This window comes from Vanellus vanellus (genome assembly GCF_965231255.1).
Source record: "Vanellus vanellus genome assembly, chromosome: 4".
In the NCBI taxonomy this organism is placed as follows: Eukaryota; Metazoa; Chordata; class Aves; order Charadriiformes; family Charadriidae; genus Vanellus; species Vanellus vanellus.
This window is the reverse complement of record NC_138909.1, coordinates 42452250-42477056: the sequence shown is the minus strand read 5'-3', so window position 1 is coordinate 42477056 and position 24807 is coordinate 42452250. Positions and strand designations below refer to the sequence as shown.

The 24807-nt window shown below is 36.9% G+C and overlaps 1 protein-coding gene across 2 annotated transcripts in view; it reads right to left on the bottom strand.

Annotated features, from left to right (window-relative positions):
- The window catches only part of PALLD (palladin, cytoskeletal associated protein), a gene marked incomplete at its 5' end in the record, with an annotated part of 205036 nt that extends 188919 nt beyond the window's left edge, over nt 1-16117 (bottom strand). Inside the window, one exon of one of the 2 annotated variants that reach the window (XM_082481981.1) lies at nt 15072-16117. In XM_082481981.1, coding sequence (XP_082338107.1) covers nt 15072-16117 — 1046 coding nt within the window. The remainder of the gene's footprint in view (nt 1-15071) is intronic. The other variant, XM_082481982.1, reaches the window with a different exon arrangement.
- Nucleotides 16118-24807: the final 8690 nt, after the last annotated feature.

The following is a 24807-nucleotide window of genomic DNA, read 5'->3' as shown; positions in this document are numbered from 1 at the left end:
TTATACTTTACATTGCATTCGTTAATTACCTACATACTTTTCTGTTATTTTCTGAACTAATTGGTTCAGCAAGTATTTACATTCAGAACTAGCAGAGAAACACGTTTCCAGGAAGAAGGGAGCAAACCAGAAAAAGGTTTGATGAACTTCACATTCTACTAAGTGGGACATCTAATCTGGAATCAGAATTCTAAGCTAGCACACTTTTTACTCAGCCTACACTGGACAATAACAGAAATTTACTTTCAAACACTTTAAAATTTATAAAAATTAACTTCTATAACTCAAACTATACATATTGCATTACTTCTTTTTATCCAGACTTATGCTTTAGCTGGAAACAAGCATGTCAATTCACTTATGCATTATCTTTTTTTAAATTACTTGGGGTTTTTTAGGGAATAAGGTGGAAACTAAGTTAGTTCACATTCAAGATTTAACTACAGATAATTGTCATTAAGAAATCCATCTTTCTACCTCATTTTTGGGCTTAAGTGTGATATTACAAATAATATCTCTGTGCCCACTCATGGCCTTCACAGTCCAACATAGGCATGTAGAATATCTAACCGTAGTAATGAGTTACTGGAAGTAATTCAACCTTAAAAAAAACAAAGAAAAAACAAACAAAAAGCCCTTTTCTTCCTTCTGTACATCACAGGATGATTGCTTGTCTTAGACACTGAAACCATTTATTTACCTGATTGATAACTCACTATCCATTTTTGCAATGTTCTCTAACTTGACAATGAATAGAAACGCATGCCTACATACAAAAGAGAACAGGAATTTTCTTTATTGATTTTGCAGATATTTGAGAGAATGCCATTGCATTGTAACTGGCCCCATTTTGGTTAAGTGAATGTAGCTGTTAAACTAATCAACAGAGAATTTTATTTTTGTTGAACTGGGTTGCACTTTGCCATCTTATTCCCAGGAGGAAAGTGTGTGAGTATTGCACTCAGCACCCTTGCAAAAGTTTATTTGAATACAGCTTGTTTTCTTGCATGAAGTAGTGTGCTTCGACTCCTAGGTTTTTAGGATGTGGTGGTGTGTTTTTTTTTTCGCTGTCTCTTAAAAGCAAAGCTTTCATAACACACAGGTACACACTTGACCAAAGAGACATACCTTTCCCTTCAGAATCGGCTGTCTGGAAAGAATATACAAGGATAATAGGATCTGACAGCATCTGATGCTGTATCTGCCCCCTAATTATCAGTGTATTAATGTTTTATCCATTTTACTAACATGTCATAGGGAAAAAAAAAGACAGTGGAAGACTGAAACGCTAGGGATGCTTCTATGAAGCTTGTTGTCAACTTGCTGTTGTCAAGACTAGTCTATAGGAGTAGGAGGCCCTCTGTTCATGTTATTTCAATTAAATCCATGCCCCAGCTACTCACAGGGCAAATATTTAAGTGGCCTTCCCATAAGCCATGATTTATTGTTGGACCATGTGTTATCTTAGTGGCCACATTTTCTGTGATATTAAAAGAATTCATAGTTAGCTATGGGTACCTGTCAGTTGTACCATAAATAAGGGATGGATTCTATTTGTCTAATCTGTATCCCTTGTCCACCTGAAAAGCACAACCTTATCAGAGGAGATAGACAAAAGTTGTTATTATACAAGCTGTTTATAAAGCAGTGAAATACTCAGATAAAGGCACTGCATAAGTGCAAAATCTTAATTATTTTTACAACATTAATGCATGCATGTACTGCAAGTATACGTTATTAATAAGACGGAACAATGAATTACTTTGATTTGAAGCAGCATGTTAGTGTTAGACTAAAAGAAACATGTCTTCATAACAGACTTGTTAAAGAAGAATTTTAGTCCTCTACTTGCTTTGACCTGCAGGTAGCTGAAAAAAATCCGCGTGTTTTAAGAGTGATTCTACCTGCTAATTACCTCCAACCCCCAAGCGTTTTAACTTATTACCCTTTCCCATAGGAAGTCTGACCTGTTCAAGTTCACACTACTCCTAATCTTGAGTTGCGTACTCATCTATACTGAACAGTATCACACTAACTGTAGCGTACTACTTAAGGAAAATAAGGTTCTTGGATTCTGGTCTACAATAAGCACTTTGACATGCAGTACTTTGGTACATCAGATAAGATACTTCTACACCAGTGTTTTCCCCTTCTGCAACCTGAAGTTATATTTGAATATAGAGGTGTAATTATCTAGTTGAATTATTCCTCCTAATTTATTTCATAAAACAGCATCTCTTCTTTACTGAGATTACCTAGGTGTATATTTAAGAAGTCTGCTCATTTCCTGATTTGCAGAAACATGTCATATGGGTATTGATTAAAGTTTTCAATACTTAAGCAAGTCCCTTGCTGTTTCAGTTGTTTGCAATTTTTTACTCTTCTTACTGATCAATTCTCCTTTTGTGAGTTGCCTCAGACAAGGCAACTGATAGGGACACAAAGTAGCAATTAATTCCAATTCTTACATTAACATATGTAAAAGTTTTCTAGAAGACAAAAGAGAAAAAACATATAAGTGGCTAAGGCTACAACACCTCAGTGAATGTTTATTCTGTGAAAAGCTAGACTTCCAAATTCTGTTCATTTTGCTATCTTAAGAGAAATGCTATCTCCTCACTCCAGAACTAGATTATTTTTCAACATGCAAAAGCATAAAAAAAAAATCTTTTAATCTTCACTTCCTTCCTAAAGCACATGGAATGTGAGAACTCATGACAACATAAAATGTTTTGTGAATAAGCAACATGGCGAGAAACCACTGTAATGCCTTGGATATAAACAAAATAGCTGTTCTGCATATAGTGCACGTGCAGAGGTTTCGTAAAGTTCTGCGTAGAGCAGGAACAACAGGCTTCTTTCATCTTTATGTCCCTTGAACATCTCTTCCACATACGCTAAAAAGCTACCCAGAATTTCCATTTATTTATTTCTTTCTATGAGCCTCACTATTGATCAGAGTGATGAGTTTCACTGAAGGGAAGATTTTCAGAGGGCCCACAGAAATAACAGGTCTATTTGGTGCTGTTCTTGCACCACCCACCTCAAAATGAGAGCACAATTGTACAAGGTATAAAAACAAAGCACTGCTAATTCTTTAATGTTCCTGCTTTCTTTACATGTCTGTGCTCAGGGAAGGAAATACAGATACTATGGGAAGGACTTACTCTCTTATTTTCACGTGTCAGGGAGTAGGCAGGCAAGGGAATTTCTTTTACTCCTTCCTTTACCTCTGCATGGGTTTAAAGGGCAAGCCCATGGCCACCTAAATGATCCACGTTTATAGTCCATTTAACAGAGCTGTATCAAACTGTAACACTTGTTAGAAAGAACGCACTTTCCAGATGGGTTCTAGAACTAATAAAATAAGCTCAATATTCACTGCTGTTTAAAAAAACGTTTCTTCTATATTTGGTCTATTATAAGCTTCTAGTCCATAGCCTTCTCTACCTCCCTCAAAGACCTGTCAGTTCTAATTGCATGAGCTGAGGTCTAACATTTTCAGTCATCAACTATGAATGTTTGCAGAGAAGTCCTGTTTGTTTGTTTTCATCATCCAGATCTCTAAAGTTAGCATTCATATTGTCCAGAATGCATTTACAGAGCATATTTCAGACATGACAAAGTTTTTTATTAGGAAAGAATTTTAAAGCATCAAGTTTCAAAGTGATAATTGTATTTACTTAATTTATATTTATAAAGCAACATATTGCATCTTACAAAGGTATGTCCTGTTTAAGTCATGTTATTAAACTGCTGTAATTACCCCTAAGAAACTTAAACAATCCAAGATGTGGTATTGCCCTTAGGCAAATGAGCAAACATGTCAAAGAATATTAAGCATAATATTTTAAATAGGATTTGGAATAGCACTGCATACCTGTTGAACACTGATAAGTAATGATGCCAAATTACTGACTCCAAACACTTCTGTCTATGAAAGGCCTCACTACACTCTTTCTCTGCAACTTTCAGTATAAATAACTAAAACAGGGTTCATTCCCACCTCTGTTCTACTTAGCCTCTAGATTTAGTTTTAATTTTCACAGATTGGTACTTTCAATTAGTCCATGACAAGCAGAATGCTAATGTGTTTCCTCACTGTTAGACTTCATGGCTGTTGATGCTGTGCACAATACTGGAAAGACCCAGAGACAATATATTAATACATACAAATAAATGCTGAAACACGAAGTAAAAGCAGCCCCTTGGAATACTGCCTCTGGCCCTGTTTCAGCACCAGTTTTGTTGGAAATCTGTATTTTAAAACTACTTCAGTTAAGCTTAGTTTTTAAATAAAAAATGTTTAACGTGGACAATGCTAGTGTAGCGAAGGAGCTTTCTGAAGATGTGTGGTGCCTTGTTATTTTAGAGTTCATCCAAGTCTCATTCAATTCCCATGTAAATAAAAGGCACAAGTTCTTTATACATTTTTTATTATGCAGATAGCATAATCTCATTTTAGAAAAGAAAATTTTATTAATTTACTTATAAGCTTTTCATATTAGCCATCAAGCATAGAATCAGTTTAAAATGTACTTTGATACAATTTTTATCTATTCTTTGAGTCTTTTTATAAATACTAGTTAATACATTAGTTATTTATGAAGCATTAGCAAGGAACTTTAGATCTGCATTCTTTTACTGAAAGGCAGACAGAACAGAACAAAAGAATAAAGTGCACTGAGATGCTTTTAAACTTTTAGTAATGTAACCAGATATACACCAAGACAGAGACACTGCCATTCACAGATAGACAGAAAAATAAAGTAACTGAGCTGGAATTCTCTTCCTAATTCCAATTTGAAAGAGCAGTCCTAGTTTCAACAACTATCCCATTGTTTTTACAATTGCCTCTTATAACACCCATCTTCATGCACCTAACAGGCTTTGTTCTTCCTATTTTCAGGATGGAAAACCAAAAAGAAAGCATGCAATTTTCAAAAACAAAACCTAAAAAAGATATTTCAGCTTAAACTTTCAGCTAAACTTACAGCTGTGAAGAAAGAGAGCCTGGAGATGCACAGAGCCTGTAAAACCAAGATGAGGAAATGCATACACCACGTAGTCAAAACTATTCTACAGAAACAAGAAATAAATGAAACGCAAGAATAACCCCAATGTCCAGGATTTACAGATCCTCCTTGAGGCTTTTACAAAGAACAAACAAGCAAACAGTCCACAACACTCCCCAGCAACCCCCCGCCAAACACACCCACACATTCTTGATTTTAGATTTTTGAATATTCATTTTGTAATATCAATGGATTTCTCAGCCTAAGTTCTCCAGCAATCTGTTTATTTTATAAGACTTTCATAAGTTATCCTGTTATCACAATCTGGACTTTGTAAAGATTATTTCACCTAGGAAAGAGCCTGGCTCTTGAGTTACCCATTTTAAATATTCTATGATTTTAGCCAATAAAGCAAGACAAAATACCCCATACAAATAGAACATTTAGTTATCGTATGCTACAAGAGTCTCCTAAATGCTGTTCTTAAGAAGCATGATTACAAATCATAAAGAATCCTCTTTCCAACATCCCTGTGGTTCTAAGGTAAACAAAGTCTTACTTACGGGTTAAGAAAACTGATGCACTACTAGCATTTCTCAGATATTCCACATTACTTTTTAAAGCAGATGGGTACATGATCTAAATAGGCCTTAACTCCACTGTATGTTTTCCTCCAGATGCATAAAAACCTGACAGTGTGGACTTTCATTACCACAAAATGAATGGAAAATGGAAAAGATAATATTTGAAAGAGGCATGTTGTCTGCCTAAAACCTGCAGGCCCCAAATTACTACAGGCAGCCACTGCAATAGCTTACCCATTTGCACTAGGATATAAATCCTCACTTCCCCAATAAAGGCTACTAGTCCAGAGCACTGTTCTAAGACAAACAAAATAAAGAAGCAGTTTCGTAAGTCACTGAGGTGACTTTCAACACTACAGTCCAGATGTAACGACAGGCCTTATCTAAAATTAGCGAAAGCAAATAAACAAAAGACATAAGAATGGCATAGCATCATCCAATAAACCGAGTATAAAAGGAAATAAATGAGAAGGAAAGAAGGGCTAAAAGAATAACAGGGTCAAGACTCAATAGCTATTTGCACTTGTAAATGAAGGGAGAAAGAGGCAAAAGAAAGAAGAGACTATTGATATAAGAAGAAGTAAAAATATTCTTGTGACAGAAAAACATTTAGGATGTTGACATAGCATTTTCAGATCTATAGATGTCATATCTTAATTTGAATGCAAATAAAGTACTAAATGACAACACATTACTGCTAAGCAGATTTCTCCAATGAATGTATTACCACATTAAAACATTTTTCTATTTACACTTAGCAATATTACACACACTGTTTATAGTTTCGGATGATCTCGCTCCATACACAGAAAAACATCCAGATCTGCAAAGATAACATTTTTTGACCCAAGGAACTCCTTGGGTACAAGAATCTTCCTCCAGTCTTAACAAGCACTCTCTCTTTACAGAAGACTAGTAAGAAGACAAATTAGTGGGTTTCTGCTCTGAAATTATTAATAGAAGGCTATTGTAGATTCCTGTATAAAAGTATGTTTATTGGGCAAAATAGTTTCATAAAGAAAACCAATGAGACTGTGGGGAGAATGTAAGAAAAATATTTATATTTGGGAGCAATTGAACAACTGACTCCATAAACTATCTCCCTTAGGAAATAAATATAAAATATTCTGGAAACACGTCTTGTTTACAAAAGGTTGCATAATAAAAAAGAACTACTATTTCTTGTCACACTGGTCTAAGCAGTAATAAACCATTATAAAAACGCTACTAATTAATGGAATAGAAACTATTATATAAGTTAGAGAAGTGTTTTAGATCAATACTTACTGTAAAATACTGCATTTTTAATAAACTAAAGTAAACCCACCACAAATACACAAAATAATAAACAGAAAATCCAGTAGATCAACAGACCAAAGGAAAAAGTGAAACATGATAGAATTACTGTGCTTAATGTTTGTTAAAATACTTTGTACATTAATTGAGTTAAAATGAAAAATGTCTTTTTAAAAGTATCAATACCTGAATAAAATTTATTAGACACCTACTGAAGCAAACAGGCCTCTGATAAAGCTGTAAGTTCACTAGAGCATCTGGGAGATGCTCTGGACAGGCTGGAGAGTTGGGCAGGGAGGAACCTAATGAAATTCAACAAGGGTAAATGTAGGGTACTGCATCTGGGGAGGAATAACCCCATGCATCAGTACAGGTTGGGAGCTGACCTGCTGGAGAGCAGCTCTGTGGAAAGGGACCTGGGAGTCCTGGTGGACAACAGGATGACCATGAGCCAGCAATGTGCCCTGGCGGCCAAGAGGGCCAATGGCATCCTGGGGTGCATCAAAAAGAGTGTGGCCAGCACGTCGAGGGAGGTCATCCTCCCCCTCTACTCTGCCCTGGTGAGGCCGCATCTGGAGTACTGAGTCCAGTTCTGGGCTCCCCAGTTCAAGAAAGACAGGGATCTGCTGGAGAGGGTCCAGCAAAGGGCTACGAAGATGATTAGGGGATTAGAACATCTTTCATATGAGGAAGGGCTGAGGAACTCGGGTCTCTTTAGTCTAGAGAAAAGAAGACTGAGGGGGGATCTTATTAATGCTTTCAAATACTTAAAGGGAGGATGCCAGAGGGATGGGAGGAGTCTTTTTTCAGTGGTGCCCATTGATAGGACGAGGGGTAATGGGCACAAGCTTGAACATAGGAAGTTCCATCTTAACATGAGGAGGAACTTCTTCACTTTGAGGGTAGTGGAGCACTGGAACAGGCTGCCCAGAGAGGTTGTGGAGTCTCCCACTCTGGAGATGTTCAAAACCTGCCTGGACGCTGTCCTGTGCAACCTGTTGTAGGTGACCCTGCTCTGGCAGGGGGGTTGGACTAGATGATCTCCAGAGGTCCCTTCCAACCCTGACTATTCTGTGATTCTGTGAGAAACATGTGAGGAGATGGGTGTGGCATAACGAAAAAAGGAAAAAAAAAAAAGAACTTTGCTACAGTTACAGTATTAGTAATGATTTTTGACAAGTTTAAATGACAATTCTCAATAATAAAAATTACAAAAATTCAGAAATAAACCAATAGTCAATACTATCTCTGGAACAAAGTAGTACTTCAGTTTCTGCAACAGAATTGTTGCCTATTTCTCAAAAACTAGTGAGCTTCATTTTAAAGCACACATATAGGAAACAATGTGAGAATCACATTAAACTTCAATAAAATATTTATTTTTACCATATAAGAATAATAGATGTAGCTGTTAATGATTTTCAAGTCACAAGAGCCCCCTCCTGCCACGTAGAGCACACACTAATCCTTTTAATTTTTTACAAAATATTTCTGCAATCACTGTAGCTACCATAAGGCTTATAGTCTGTTGTTAAGACACATTAAGCATCTCATTGTTCAGAAGCAAGTTTAGTTCTTGGGCCCTTCCTTAGTCTGGAGCTAGCAAATAAGAATGGAATTAACAAATACTTTAAAGAAGTTTGTCATAAGATAGCTTCACTAAAGTCTCCATCATATACATACATAAGTATGTATTTAAGCTTATGAAAATATTTGAAAAGCAGGACCCAAACCACCTAGTTCTAAACTCTAACCTCAATAATTAAGATTTTACAAATGGAAAAGTAAGAGTTCTAAAGATGACTATTAAAGAACATAGACAAAAAAGTGAGGAACACACCAAGAAACAGATTTTTTTGAACTAAGGTTACCTAGGAGTGTCAAATACATTCCATTAACACACATACCTAAATGGCTACTCATACTTCATAAAAAATAAGTAATATTAAAGCCTTGCAATTATAGAATTAGTAGAACACCTAAATCTCCCACCAAGACACTGGTATTTCATTATAACTACAAAATTTACACAATGAGACTTTAAGAAACAAAACTAAATGCTACTTCTAAACCAGTTTTCCTACCTGAAATCAAGTCTAGCAAAGAAGCAGAAAGTACATTATGATACCCTTTACCTTCCCAAGACTTCAAAATCTACCGACTGTTTTCTACATAGTTCAGTCACTATTATCCTGTACACCTGGATTTCCACCCAGCTGTGTAGATTTGTTTTAAGCATTACTTAATCTGACATCCAATGTTCTTTGCAGCTGTGCCTGATAGTGGCCTATAGTGGAGACAGAGTTTATTGCATGTTCTTAGACTTCAAAGCTTTTAAAAGCCATAAAACTGGGTAAGTTTTGTGAACTTATAGAAATCAATGTAGTTTGGGTTTTATTATAAATTTAAGGGTTAAACTTTGTATTTGTTTCTATATTTTCTAAGAACAGTTCTGGATTACATGCAAGTAATGTTTTTAGGTGGGGATTTTGGGTACTTGTTACAGTGAAATTTAGATAAACAACACTTAGGAGAAGAAAAGGGTTACAATGAGAGCAAACAGATTCCTTAAAGCAAAGAAGCCCTGTTCTTGCCATGTTGTATGTGGAAAGTGCATAAGTGTATTTTTTTTCAGTCAATTTGCTGTTGAAGAAGGAAGAGAATCTACTTTGCACAAAACATTTCAACACCTGTTGTGCTACAGAATCTGGGTGAATATCTGTAAATAATTTAATCATAGCTTACAACTCAGGGCAGACCTTAGAAGTAATTAAATATTCCGGTAGTGAGGCAAATGCTGAAGATTTCTAAGTCACTCCCAGCAGGGATTTTCTTTAGCTAGCTCAATGCTTACTTGGGTATTTTAAGTACTGTACTGCTGATGTACTTTGAAGGAGAGCTACTGACTGATACAATGGTTTTGAGAGTAATATAGAAAATTTCTGTTTCAACTAATATTTTACATGCTTTAGACCTTTTGAAGACAGATATCCTAGAATTTCCCAAACTACTCAGTACTTTGCTACGTCTTAGGTTAGAATCTGGGTTGTTCAGCAATGTTAAAATTGTTTTGACCAGTGCAAAAATCTTTGTTTTTTAGATATCTAATTTTCTGCTAGTAGAACTAGTAAATTAGGCATTGAATTTTGAGGAAATCTAGTGGTTCTTGAAATTTAACTGATTATTTTCTTTTGGGATTCAACCCCAGACATTCTAGTTATAAGTTATTCTGTCAAAGTTTACTTATTTTACTCTTGTAGAACTACTTTGGTCAAGTTTTGTTACTCAAACCATAATACTTACAGTTTTTACTTTCTGTATGATACAACTATGAACATTCAAGGAACTTAAAATTTAAGAGGCCTTCCTAGTCACGCAACTTTCAAATATATAACTTGTCCTTCTACTACATTCGATGGTTTCTTTGCTTATAATAAGATTCTGTAACCTTGTTTTCCTTAGCCTCGTAAGAAGGATAGCAGGTTAAGGCAGGATTCTAGCTCGACTTTGAACAGTTTAACTCCAAAAAAGCTATGAAAAGTGAAGAAGCCAGTTTTAAAGATTATTGGGATCCGGAATAAAATGTGATGCATAGAAAAGCAGTAACGTGCTAAAAGGTCAGAAATACCTAAGTAGTGTCTTTTGAAGGCCTACTTTTATCACACTTACCACAGAAAGTTCCAAAAATATTATTTGCAGTTGCTATATTATTGAAACTGGCTTTTCCGTGAAAAAAATCAGAACAATTGAGGCCTGGTTTCTGCAGATTTTATTGCTATGTGCAAATGTATAGACCGTGGTAATCCTGGCTCATACCCCTATCTGCATCTCCTGTTCAGCAAGTTTTGCATTTGCTAAGTGACTTGCCTCACAGACCAGGTAACTGTTCAGCTTGTTCTATAGCTCTTCTTTTGGTAATAACATTAATATCCATTTTTACCTTCTACTTATTCAGCAGTTTTCTCAAAATGTTTAATACCTTTTACACCTTTTTCCCTCTGGCTGGTTTCTTTAGAAAGCAGTAGATATTGAAATCTTCCCAATTCTTATATGATTATGCTCCAAAGATTCTTTTTATTACCAAAATACAAGAGAGTGGTCAACTACTATTGTATCATTGGTGTTTTGCTTTCTTTTTTTTCAAAACCCCACAACTATATAAAAGTTATATTTACAGAAATATTCCTGAAAGTGGCACAAACAGCAAGCGTTCTTCACTTGCTCTGCAATACATCAGTGTTTTTTAATAGGCTTGTCTTTTTCCACTGCACCATATTAGCTGTTTACTGGATATCCAGTATATACCATAAAATTCTCTTTGAGCTCTAGAAAGTAGGGAAGTGATGTGTATAGGTGATATTATGTAACTGTTTAAAAGTTCCCGGTAATGTTATTGTAGTCTAGAATCCACCACGAAATTTTCTGCATGCTTTCTATAAAGGAAAGAACACCCTCCTTTCCCCAAGATTCAGAGATAGGACTTTGGAGCCTCACCCAAACAGCATGCAAGTATTTGCTGTGTCCTTAACACGGCTAGCATAGTCCCTTAACCACTGAATGAGCCGCGGCTTCTGTTCTATGAGCTCCTCAACAGCGCTCAGCAGGTGAAGGGCTCTATACTTCCCCCTTGTGCGGCTCGACCCTCAGAAGGAATCCCGCCTGCCAGAGCCCTGCCCGTGCTGTGTGCGAGTGACCTCTACAGCTAAGGCAGTGTCATTACAGAAAGGTCACGGTGCAAAACTGTATTGACTTCCAAAACGAACAGGTTTTGAGGTATGGCTGCTTTATTTTTCCTCTCTTGAAGATCCGCAATGAAGTGGAGACTAAAGGGGAAACTTATTTTCAGTGGGAACTTTGGAAAAGTAGCACAATTATGGATTTCAAAAAGAGAAGAAAACTAAAACTTCAAAATTAATTGATGTTGATGAGATTACTTAGAAGTACACTTGATTTTAAAATCATCTACTATTTTTTCAGCAGTGTTTCTCATAATTCATTCTGCTCAGTGATTAAGATTTGCCTTCTCATTTAATGATTCTGTAACTGTTAAGATTCAGAAAAGCAGTTAACCTTAAAATTTAAAGAACATAATGCTTTTTTTTTCTACATCTCTTGTAAACATCTTGATATTAGCTGCCTCTGAAATGAGACCTAAGCAAAAAAAAAGCTCCATAGCTTGTACACAACTTCCTATTTCAGTTGATTTTTATGCGCAGTTCTGGAGTCATATCACTGAACTAGACTGATGTTCTGCCCGATAAAATAAGAGCAACAAGATACCGAAGCATTACAACAGTCCATCTTTGCTATAAAAACACTGCAACCTCATTGCTGCTGTCAAACTCACCTAAACTGTCTATGCTATGTTTCATAACAGAAATCGACAACATCTAATCGGTTCTGAACAGAACTATACTTGTACCAATGGCAGGAAATACAGAGTATGTGAATCTGATGGCACCAGTGAGGGATTTTTGCTGTGTTATGAAAGTAAATGCCTGTTGACCGTGGGTTCTGTGTGACAGATGTTTAGCAATTCTGTTTTTAGGGATCCCCCATGCCTATGTGCTGCCTCTTCTAAGATAATTTTCATCCCGCAATATACATTTTGTAACTATGTTTTGTAAATATGTGTTAAAGTGTAACAGACTGATGGTAGTAAAAACATTCAAGCCAACAGAAACACTATTTCATTCTGGTAAAACAGTATTGTCTACAGACTGACGCTCAGTACCTTAATAGTTTTATTAGTGACTTGATAACTAGTACCCTATAAAAAAAACTTTGTGTCTCTTGCTTTCTTAGCAAGAAACTTTGTAAGAAAGTTTGCTGTTCAAGTTATGTGAATATGGATGTTTTCAAAATTCAAATACTAGGAAAATTAAGTTCCTTTGAGGCACTTCATATCATGGTGAGTTCTCACTTGTAAGACAGACAGTTTAGGTTTCTTTCTTCTAGTTGCATTACCTGTGGATATGAGTTGGCAGAGCAACTCTTTCACCGTGTGCCATCCGTTGGCATAGAGATGGGAGAACAGGTGGGATTCACCTCACCTATTATAACAAGCTACTACTGAAGTGTATATAGTCTGAAGTATTTGCCTTAAGTTCTTATCAATGTAGTAAACAGGTAAGTGACTCTTGGTAGATGTGCTTCTCTCTAGTGACTGCAGATGGAATCTAGGGTGACTCGGTCAGGTTAAATAGCTAACCTATAGATGGGTAAAATTAGGTGAAAAGTCTTTAGTATTAATTAATAGTAATTATTTTGTTTCCTTAAGGTGGTCCCTCTGTTGCTACTACTCTATTTTACAACTCAAAAGTATCAGTAGCAGTATGTTAGTTGTCATATTACCTAATCCAACAACAACAAAAGAATTACTAGAAGTTAACAGCTTTGTGTTGCCCCTAGCGTCCACATCAGTACCACTGGCAGGCTGCAATATCTTAGTGATGGGGAAGGAAGGACCTAAGAGAAGAAACCCAAGAAGGAGGATTCGCTGGCTGTCACAATTGTGCAACATGTACAAGTCTCTTTTCCTGCTTCATGGAAGTCTGAAGGAGAATGAACAACTGGAAGGCTTTTGCACCCATAACGGTGATTCTTATTATTTTTTCCCAGCAAATACGAAAAAACCCACCCCACCAAACAACTATTAATGACATGATATGACTGTCATATTGCTTGATGGGTGTTACAATTTAGGCATTACAACTATATTTTTGGTGTAAGATTCCTGACCTGTTGGCAATATCTCTCTCTGGAGATATTTTCTACACAGTAACTTTTCACCTTGGAATGAAAGCACCTCTAGCTATAATATGACTTTTAAAAACTGTACTTTTTAAAATCGTGTTGACAAAGATCTAAAATCTTCAAACGGACAGCTCTGTTTATTCCCTCTGCAAACCTGTACCAAAAGGTAGAGATTTTAAAAATATGTGAAAGACTGATTTCAAAGGAAAAGTTCAATTATGGCATGTATGAAGACACTGTTCAGTGATGGATAGGAATTTCTAAGCTTGCATAGTCACAAGGCCTATCCATGTGACTTCACAAGAAATCAGGGGTAACAATGCAAAATATTAGTAGTCTCAAAGTGTTGAAAGACTTCACAGCAAAATATATGAGGAAATTTAAAGCACAACAAGTGTTACAGGAAAGTGATTGCTACGTTCCTTTAAGGAATTTTTTAGAACTTTAAAATAATTATGTAGTCTTCAGATGTAAATAAAGAACCTTACAGGAAGTTCTGAATGGGGAACTACAAATTCTATCCTGTCCAAACAGGACTTTTTGGACAAAATTTTCCTTTGAGAATGTCAATATGCTCAGTTGACTTTAAACCAAAATAAGTTGTGAGGAACTATTGAACTAGAAATACACTCTACCTCTGTACGTGTTAAGCAATCATATTAGCATTAAGGCTCACACCTGTGAAGTGGCAAACACTGTGCACTGCTGGCTGACCTTAATTTCTATTAGCTTTTGAAGGAGAGGAAGACAGTGGAAATTATGCGGTATTCAACCCTCACTGATACTATGGATGTAGTTTTTATAACTGTTATAAACATGTTAGTAAAGAACCTAAACCAAACAAACTTACACAGAAGTTACTTTTATGCTTTGTCATTGAACAAAAGCAAATGCACATAAATTCCACTACAAAGTATCAAAAGAATTTCTGAAATGGGGACATCTTAATGTCTTCTGGAAATGTCTTACAGAAGAGGATATTTGGTAGATTTAGGTTATCTCACAGTATAGACCCCAACTCCCATTGGTATGGGGCTTGGAGAAAATCTAATTAATTGACAGTAAAAACTGTATCAACTGCCTGATACATGCTCTTGCAGGGGCAAATTGTTAATTCTTTCACCTAGATTAATGAGGTGACAGTCACACAGAATGTTGTTAGAGCCAATTCTGTTTCTAATTTTGCCATGTGGCTTTTGAATCAAGTAGAACTTCATTTGCCAAGCAGAAAACAATGAAACACTCTAAGAGAACTAAAGAGGTCAGAATCTCTTATTCCATGTGCTTACTAATCACTGCATGATCCACTGTTCTTACATGACTAACTTTAAGCAGGTCGCCTGTGATAACTGTCCTTAGGTATCTTCCACAATCAGAAGATGAAGATATCCAGTGCCTTAGTTAAAAGGCATGAACTTACCTGACATCAGGGACTGGGTTGCCAGCAACTCTGCATTCCAGCAATACTCTGTTTCCTTCAGCAACTTCCTGGCTCCGGAGCTTCTGAGTGAATTGAGGTGGTGAAGATTCATTCTCTTCCACGTTGATGAAGGGATGGCAAAGGACCATTTCACTCTGAGTGATGCTCTCCCTTTCCGAAAAGTGTTCTCCATTCGGATGAACCCCAGGTAATTTTGTCTCAGGCTCAGTCTCTTGATATGGTCTGTCAAACTCCTGGTTCACTGAGGTACTTGCAGCTGGTTGTTTCTTTTTAGGAGACAGGTATCCACTGTCTGGAGAAGAAGAGTCCCCATCAGGACTTCGGCCTCTTGTCTTTGCTGCCTGTCTAAATATAGATGATAATTCCTCTATGAATGTGGCAGCTTTGTCACACAGCTTGTTCCTGAAAGGAACTTCTCCCTGCAATACCGATTCGGACTTTGGGTTTGTCTTAGGCACACATGGACCATCTTTCTCTGAATCTCTCAGGCTTCTAACAAAGCTGGGACTAGCAGTTAGCAAAGGCGAGGTGCTTGCTTGCTTTCTGGGAACTGTGACAAAACTACTTGCTGTTTGAGATGCGGTGGATTGCTCTTTCTGATTCCCTGGCAGAATGTGACTTGCAGGTGATGAAGTCAGACTGCTTGCTTGAGACCTCTGTAAAGCATCTTGCTCATGCAGTTTAGTATCCCTGAAAGAAGGATTTTCTGAAGTGCTAGAAAGAGGGGTGTTGAAATAATGAGTAAAGTCTGGTGCTGCGTTCTGATCCTCCTTCATGGAATTGGCAATGGCTTCCCGAGCTATGTCAAGGCTTTTGCATATCTCCTCTTGGGTAAGGAAGGCAGAAAGTTCATTTGAAAATTCCCTGTTCTGTATGTCTGGTAGGGAATCATAGAAAAAGTCATGGTAGGATGAAGCTTCTGACATATTTTCAGGATATCCTTTATTGGTGCCTCTCTCTGCGCAGTAAGCTTCCTTCAGCATTAAAGAAAGAGGCAATGCCTGGCCACAGCTTCTGTCTTGCATGCTGGAAGACACAAATACAATTCCTTAACAAAAAACTTGTCAATAAAAAAAAAACCTATTATATGCTGGTTCCCGTAAGCTAGACACAAAACTGGGAGTAGAGCAGAACCCAACAGTGCACAAAATACTGTAAAACTTGGTTTCTGTTAGAACAGTCCAGGGCTGCAAATTGTCTAGGTGGAAATGAGAGCAGTTAGGAGTCATTTCTCTCATGTGTCTTCCTTCAGAACTATGAAGACATCCTTTGTCTGTACGTTGCCTACCGCAAGCTCAATACCACTGAAGCAATGTGAGTGATTTGTTATTTCACACTTGATTTTTTTATTTCACATCAATGCTATTACACCTCACTTTTTCTGATTTTAGGCTTATGATGATTTGGGGAACATATTTACTTTTCTCTTTCCTGTAACACTGCCTTCCAGACAATAAACCACCAAATTCCAAGAGGAAAACATTGTTCTAGTAGAAGCCACTATGACATTCTACACAATTCAAAGTTATCCTTTCTGTTTAATGTTAATAATGTGTTTAATATTATTTTACTTCTTCTGTTAATGTTTATAACTTGTTACTGTTCAATACAATTTAGTAGCACTTTTCTCAGCACTGATAAGTGGAATATCAAACTACCACATGCTAAAAGTAAAACACTAAAGAAATAGATTTCACAACCTATGTATCATCCTGCACCATATAAATATAGAATGTATATTCTGTACTGGTTTCACAAAGTACAGGAGCATCTATACACCTCCAGTTTTTCCACATGATTTTACAATGAGGATGAGCGTTCTCTGTCTCTGTATAGCCAGTAAGAAACAAGACATCAGAGAAACTGCTCTTTTCCCAAAGGAAGGATCTATCTGAAACTCTCCTTATTGAAATTTATTTGTCCTGCTGGTCACTAGATTGCAGGTGATCTGATCTTAAAAGTAATTGCTGTTTCTGCAAAGCATTTAATTATCTTGAATGTAAGTGTTTTTAATTACTCTTGAAATTATCTTCTTCTTATGATAATTTCTATGAGGTTAATTCTGCACAAGATTTTAAAAAATATTATGTTTTCTCTTAGTGGTCCAGAGTGTTTGTCCACTGATAGATAGGTGATTTTACAGTCATGAGGTGCACTCGGATGTATTTTACATTAGCTTGTGCAAGCTCCAGTTACCTTTAGTCAGTTCACCAGGGCTTACCCGGCATTTAGTCATTTACTGACTGATAGATTATTGTAATTCTTGGCCTGGTGTACGCACCTCTTGATATGCCTGCTTGTCTTGCCAACAGATTACAACCAACACATAAAAGAGAAGTATAAGGGAACCAAAGCATTTTAGGATTTGATATATGTTTTTACAGAATACAGTGATAGGCTTATTCTTTGCTGGGATTACATCTTTCTTTCCTTTTATCTGTGTTTACAGGGCAACAAATTTAGCAACCATGCCAATCTCTTGTCATCAGGATCTAAAAAAGTATATACAGTATAACTGACTACCACATAGCAGCTTTAAAGAATGAAACTGAGAAGCCAAGCAAACAGTTGGTCTAGAGGCTCAGCTGTTAATGCATAAACTGGATAAATGCAAGGGAACCAAGGGTTAAACCTGGTGAATTTCTGTCTCCTTAATCTTAGTTATTTTTAAAACTTTATATTCAAATGAATAAAGGTGTTAGTTTACTATTTAGATAAGTTGTAAATATCTGTGCTTCAAATTATATCATTATTTAAATGTGATTCATACTGGTTCCTAGCTTACTCACATCTCAAAGTGACACATTACGTACTCAGATAAATTTCTCTGACTTCTAACACCAAGCTGCTCTGGCGTTTCAATGGGTCAGAGGACAATTTCACCTATTGCTAGCCACCCGACATGATGATTAAAATGAATGTATTATGAATTAGCATGCCTCCTCCTAATACTTAGTTTTATCATTAGAAAAACATAATGGCTACATATGTCATAATTTTCAAAGCTCAGTATCTAAATTTAGGTAAATCAGTCTGTAGCTGTGTATTTAGATAAAGCCAATTAATTTAAAGATATGCTGGTTATTGGCAATTTCTAATGCTGGTAAGCCTTCTTCGGAGAAAGGTCTGGTGCCTAAAAATGGATTTATATGTCTAGCTTTAGACAGCTGAATGGAAGCTTCCAGTATAAAGACTTTTTTTCAGCCACACTGTAATACACAAACCCACTATTCTTTTAGAGCAACTTGTAACCACAGTGAACTGGAGGTGAAGTATTACTAACCCTATCAAGTAGCAAATAGAACATAATTAGATATTTTGAATGCTATTTCTAGCTTCTCTGAGTTAGACTACAATGTATTTATAACAGTTTTCATCATCATTACTCATTAGGTAACCTACAAATCCATCTACTATATCATTTAAAGACACAAACATAAAATACAATGTTCCATGCAGATCAGTGTTTAGCTATATTTCCATCATTATTCCATATAAACTATTTATGGGGTCCTATTTGCTATATATTTAAAGATTACTCACAAGAAAACACACATTTTAATATCACGCTGTTTAAATATTTGTTCAGAAAATAATATAGATGCTCTAAAGAGTAATTTGGTAAATAGTAAAGTCAAAATGTATATAAAATAATTAATAAAACAAAATAATCACATTAAGGTATCAAGATATATATAATGAAATATGGAAAACCATAGAAAATCAAAGGATTCAAGAAAATATAAGCATCCTGAATTTGCAGAACCTGTCCAATGAAAAATTATTACTTAAAAAAATATGACGCAAAGCCAATATGTTCAAAGGAAATAATATGAAGCAAGAAAGGTATCTACTAAGGTTTTTTTAGAACAAAAAAGACACATTTTTCCTCTGAATTTTGAAGTCCTGCAAAATTACTCACAAAAGAACACTAATTAAATTTAGCAGAAAACATAAAACAGACCTTACAATTAACAGGCCAATATGAAGAGTCTCGAGTATAATTAATAGCGGGTAGAGTTGTTTTTTTCCTTCTTTATCTAAGTAGGCTTAAAGTTGCTCCGGCTATTCACTAAAGATTGCTTGGTCCTCAGTAAGCATTGAGAAGACTGTGGCCTGTCCGTTACATCTGTCCTCTGTGACTATGTAATTCTTACTCCACTCATCTATATTTGGTAACTGAACTCATGTTTCAGCAGACTGCCACTATCTGGAATTCCAGTCGAAGCAACATTTGGCCTGGAAGTGGCACAAAGTTCTGTGCACTTACTACTCAGAAATTCAGAGAACTTAATCATTTATATGAGCAATTTTTGTTGTATTTAACGCAGTATTTCAGGCTGTTTTAAAATATTATTCTGGAATTTAGGATGTGATTTTTGCTCATTGTTAAAGGGCCTATCTTCACAGGTCATAGAAAACAGAGTATGTGAAAGTTAATTTTTAAAAAATAATGTCTTTCTACAGTATTTTGACTTAACAGATTTTTAATTTTTTAACAAAAGCAACTATTTTTATGATAATAAAAATAGTGGTCTTTTTCTACAAAAAGTAGTTTCAAATTAATAGCTTCCTTGCGTACCTTAAAATCTTCCAGGGAAAGAAAAAAACAGAATCACAAAATCATTTAGGTTGGAAAACACCCTTTTCACTTTTAGAGTTATCAGCAGAAATAGTACATCTTTTTGTAAAAATAGAGAATCAGTAGTCTGTAACCATATATTACACTGTATAAATAAATTTGCCTACTGAATTTTCACATCTCAAATGAAGTAATCCTGTAATCAGAAAAGAAGTATCTCCCTCAGAAATGACACTTAAAAACCTTGGAAAACATATATGCTTTAAAATGACCCCACAGCTCTGACACTGAAACAATCAAAATGCATTTCTGGTTTCTATAGCCTTGTAGAGTGTAACGAGTAACACAGTCAACTCTCCCTTACTGTTTTTGCTAAGGAAGTACTTTCACTTCATTAAGAACTCAAGTGAGAATTTTGTCTCGGAGAAGAAAATTTTTCTGTCCAAGAGCATGCTTGTGCCTTTTCAGGCATATAATTTCCTTTGATACTCAGTGAAAGGAAGAAGTAAACATGAGGAGTGCTGGTTTAATCTACAGACTTTATCACAAAATTTCCAGAAATAAAAGCAATGTCTGGGTAGGATTGTTTCTGCCGGATTGCAGCCTATTAGGAGTCAAATTCACTAGAGTAGATAGGAGAAATTGTATCTCCAAATAGATGCTAGAGGCCTCTGTCCCTTCTGCCAGTGTCCATTATATCTGCTTTCTGATTGGAATTAATTTTGTGGGCACAGATCAAAGGATATATATGGTATTTGTTCTTAGCTCAAGGTCTTCTAGATATTGACTTGCATTTTTTACTAATGTTTTTTCCTTAGCAACAATGGAAGTGCAATGGACCCACTGTTGTGACAGAAGTTCCCAAGAGACTCATAGTTCCCTGTTGATCTCAGACCATCTTCATATGTTACCAAGTGCTAGTATCGCACATTTTATTTCAGTGGTTAATATAGTATCTTTCTTTGCATCTTCATACGGGCAATTAATCTCCCCTAATCACAGCTTCAACAGATTGGGTATTGGATTAGGAATACTTCCTTACTTCACAGTGTATGCAAGCCCCATTCTTATGACTTGGGATCCTTTACCACGTTGTAATGAAATTAATAAAAATGATTTTATTTCATGTCATTTTACAGTAATTTCAGTGTATCAAATAAGAACAGAATTGCCACTCTAAAAATTCCAGGCTAAAAACTGTACACAAAAAAGGAGCTGGTCATCTAAGAGTTAACCACTGTATGCCTCATTTTTAAGCAGTCACCCCACAGAGTGGAATCCAGGCCCTGTATCAGGCACCCGGCCTCTCCTCTAAATGCATTAGAGTTAGCCACCTTGGAATGGGAGCCAAAAATAGCCTGCATATAAACAGCAAACTGCCTTGGGCTATCTTCAGCATTTTCTACAGGGAGGGGGTGGATGAAATCCTGGTTCTTGGAAATATATGTTTTAATTGTTACTTCTGGGAAGAAAATATATGTGCCTGGAGACACCTGCAGAAATCATTTTTAAACAAACAGCTTTTACAAATACAGTTACACTGGTGACTTGTGTAAATCAAGTATGCTTATTACCTGTTGTACACCGTGATAGAAACATTTGCCCAGAAAGTGAAAGATCTGTGTTCCATTTATTCCTAGTGGCTTCAAGTGTTCATGACATACTCATCATAACTTGCAAACTGACTAGGGCAAGGGTTTGTACAGCTGTATTAAGCCACGAACAAGTTTTCACAATGCTTTTCTACTAAGATTTAGGGAATGCTTATATCCTTTGATCTGTGCCAAATCTTTTGGAACCTAACTTAATTTTTGACCAAGACCTTCCATTTTTATTGCAAAAATAATGTGTATGCTCCTTTACAAAGGTGGTAGACAGCAGTAAATCGCTATAAGTAAATGCCAGAGGGACTAAAACTTTGGAACGATTACACATTTTGAAAGATGTGCAATAATATGCAATGATGTAATAATACAACATTTACATGTAAAATGAAAAAATTAATAATAACATATAAAGAAGATAAAAGCTATTATGCCTGATATGCTCACTCCATTCCGATTGCAGTTTTGTGGCAAATTCAACTGAGGAACAGAACCCCATGGAGATAACACTCTTCACTACCGATAGATTTGATGGAGCATAGCTAGGCTGATCTCCTGAAACCTTAATAATAGTTTCTAACACCAGTCAACCCAAGTCATTCAAAACCTCATGTCATAAACTATAAAGCTATTCTGGTTGTACAAGCTTTCCATTCCATCTGATGAAGATGTTAGTGTAAAAGATTTTCATTGTTAATTGGGCTAAAACCGAAATACAATAACAAGCATGGCTCTTTACCCTACTAATTCATGTACTTACCTGAGAATGCACAAAACCTCTGTTACAGTTCCTGTTATTTTGTATCTTACTCTATATAGCAACAGGATAAAATAGAAGTAGACAGGAAATCTCCTTTCCAAGACCCAAGGTCCAAACAACAGTTTGTAAACTTCAAATAAGAATCTTTAAGAGCTGCTTCTACTTTAGGCAGCAGAGACAGATACAAACCCCTTTACTAGTTGCCACGGAATCCTCCAGTTATTTTGAGTCACTGACAGACATTTCTTTCCACCTCTGAAAGTTTAAAAAAAATAATAATCCGGTCACCTGTGCTTAAACATACTGGGTCACTGCTTTGCTGTAGTTTGATGACATAAGTAACTTTGGTTTTTTGCTTTCCCTCAGTATGCAAACATGTTTAGCTTTGCTTGTAAACATATTTGTAAATAAATTTATTACATAGCTAGAGCTAATCTGTGTATTTTTATAGAGTGCATTGGAAGTACCTACCTGTCATATATATATGAAAGTGTCAAACATAATGAAATAGTCAAGCTGTGTCAATGGTACTCTAACACTATTTTTCCAAGTTTCTGGAAGAGTTTTTCTGAGGATTTTCCCAGGAGGAAACTGTAGAAGTGCAACGGAAAAGCTCATACACCTTCAGTTTTGCTAGCAGTGGTACCGGTACTTGTTCTAGAAGAAACACAACAGTTGCTAAACTGTTAAAAGAATAGTAATAACTCACACCCTTTGTTTACAGAGTACTTCAACAAAGTGACTGAGGCACTACAAGTAACAACAGTTCAATAAACTTAAAAATACCACAACTTTCTGGAACTACCACAGCCGTAAGTAGGGACAGAAACTGCAAAGCGGAAAGGGAGGCTAACAAGCAACTCACAAAGAACTAATACTGTTTTTTAAACTGGGGATGAGATGAAGGCTTCTCAGTTGAAGCTCTTTGGTATCTAAGGTCTTGCTGAGGCAATTTACCTCAGACTGCAAAACCTGTAATTCAGCTTCCCTTATCTCAAGGCTATGAGAACACTTGTAATACTATTCTCTCTCAAGATGCCTTATTTTTTAATCTATCACTAGCCATTCAGGTAAAATCGGAACTCATGGCCAAACAGCCATTTTACTGGTGAATATCTTCAACCCCCCTTAAATCTCACAGGAACATCGTTAGGAATTTGAGGCCCTGTGCACTGCGATTGATACACTTTTGCACCCGGGGCTCTGAAACACACCATGGTGCCCTCACAGGATTTAGCAGGACGGCGAAGAAAAGCAGGGCAAAGCTGTCCACCCTCACCAATAAACACTGTGCCTGGGGTAAAGCCATGCCTGCCCAAGTTACCTGAGAGCGGGCGGTGGCCTGGGCTGGACTGCACTGTCACTGAGCCACCTCAGCCCGTGAGACTGGCGGCCCCTTCGCTTTTTTTGTCAGGCCCCGGAGTTCATCAAACTCCCTCGAGGTTAACTACACTCGTTTCTGAGCCTGCCTTTCGCCTTTTTAAGCCCGTCCACTCACAGACCCATGTAAGCGCTCAGGGGCCCAAGGCGAGGCCCTGAGGGAGAAGGGCGGGGAGCGGGACAGGGCTGAGGGAGAAGAGCGCGGGGTGTGGGGGGGAAGTCGGCGCCGAGGGAGAAGGGAAGCGGGCGCTTGCCGCCGGCTGAGGGGCGGAGGTGAAGAGGTCCCGGGCGGACCCGGCGAGAGCGACTGCCTTAGGCGGGGAGGGGAGCCCGGCAGTCCGGGTGAGGGGGAAGAAGGTGGCAAGTGACGGCTGGAACCCGCTGCCCCACCTGGCTGTGGAAACCGGGAGGGTGTCATGGCATGGTGGAGGCCCACAGGACAAGCTCTGCTGTCAGGACGTGTTGCCATCAAACTGTGGGGTGTGCCATCAAACTTTTCGGCCAGGGGCCAGCGTATACTTTAGGCCCTGTGCTGTTGACACATTTCTCGTTGAAATTCCTCTTTTCAGACCAGACAATCTGATTTACAGGTACTGATATTTTCATAATAAAAGTCCTTGAAAACCCATCTAGGCTAGGCTTACATCTGTGCAGAAGGCCTAGAGAGGGCCTTTCTGCTGCTGCCTGATGCCATTAAAATGTTTAAGGCATATTGTATACTAGTATTAAAGGTCAAGAAAGGAGGTGTTGTCAAACTGGAATTGACAGCTTGTGTGGTTTAGGTAGAAAGGCTGTTCCAGGTTTTAGCATTTGGGAATGTATACAAATAAGAATTTAAGCAAGTCTGTTGATACAACTGATGTTGTTAAAGCACAAAACCCCAGGAAATCCATTTCCTGTTGAATTAAGAAACACGGGAAAGGAGTGAAAGTTACCAAACACAGGACTGATGCAATCTCACAAGGGTTAGAGAAAGCAAGGATGAAATTTGGCAGGGTAGCACATGGCAATATAATTGAAATTGAATAGTCTAGCATGTAAAGATTTCAGATTATATGATAAATTTAAGAAATCTAAACACTGTTTGTAATGTATCAGCTCAGTGTAGTCCTACATAATTTTCTAAGGAAAGAAGTGAAAGAAATTATAACTAAAACACTCTGGTGGAAAATCTGTGTCACAAAAGGAACAGTCTAAATTAAACAGACTGATACTTCATACACTGTTTGAAAGGAGAAAAGCAAACCATAGGTGTTAGGTAGTTAATTTTCCCAACTGTGCAAGAGTTTTCTTTAAAGGAGTCCACATTCAAGACCTCAGACGTAATTTTGTCTAGTTTCATTTAATTTAACTGCTTCAACTATTATTCTTCTCTAAGTTGATTTTGTT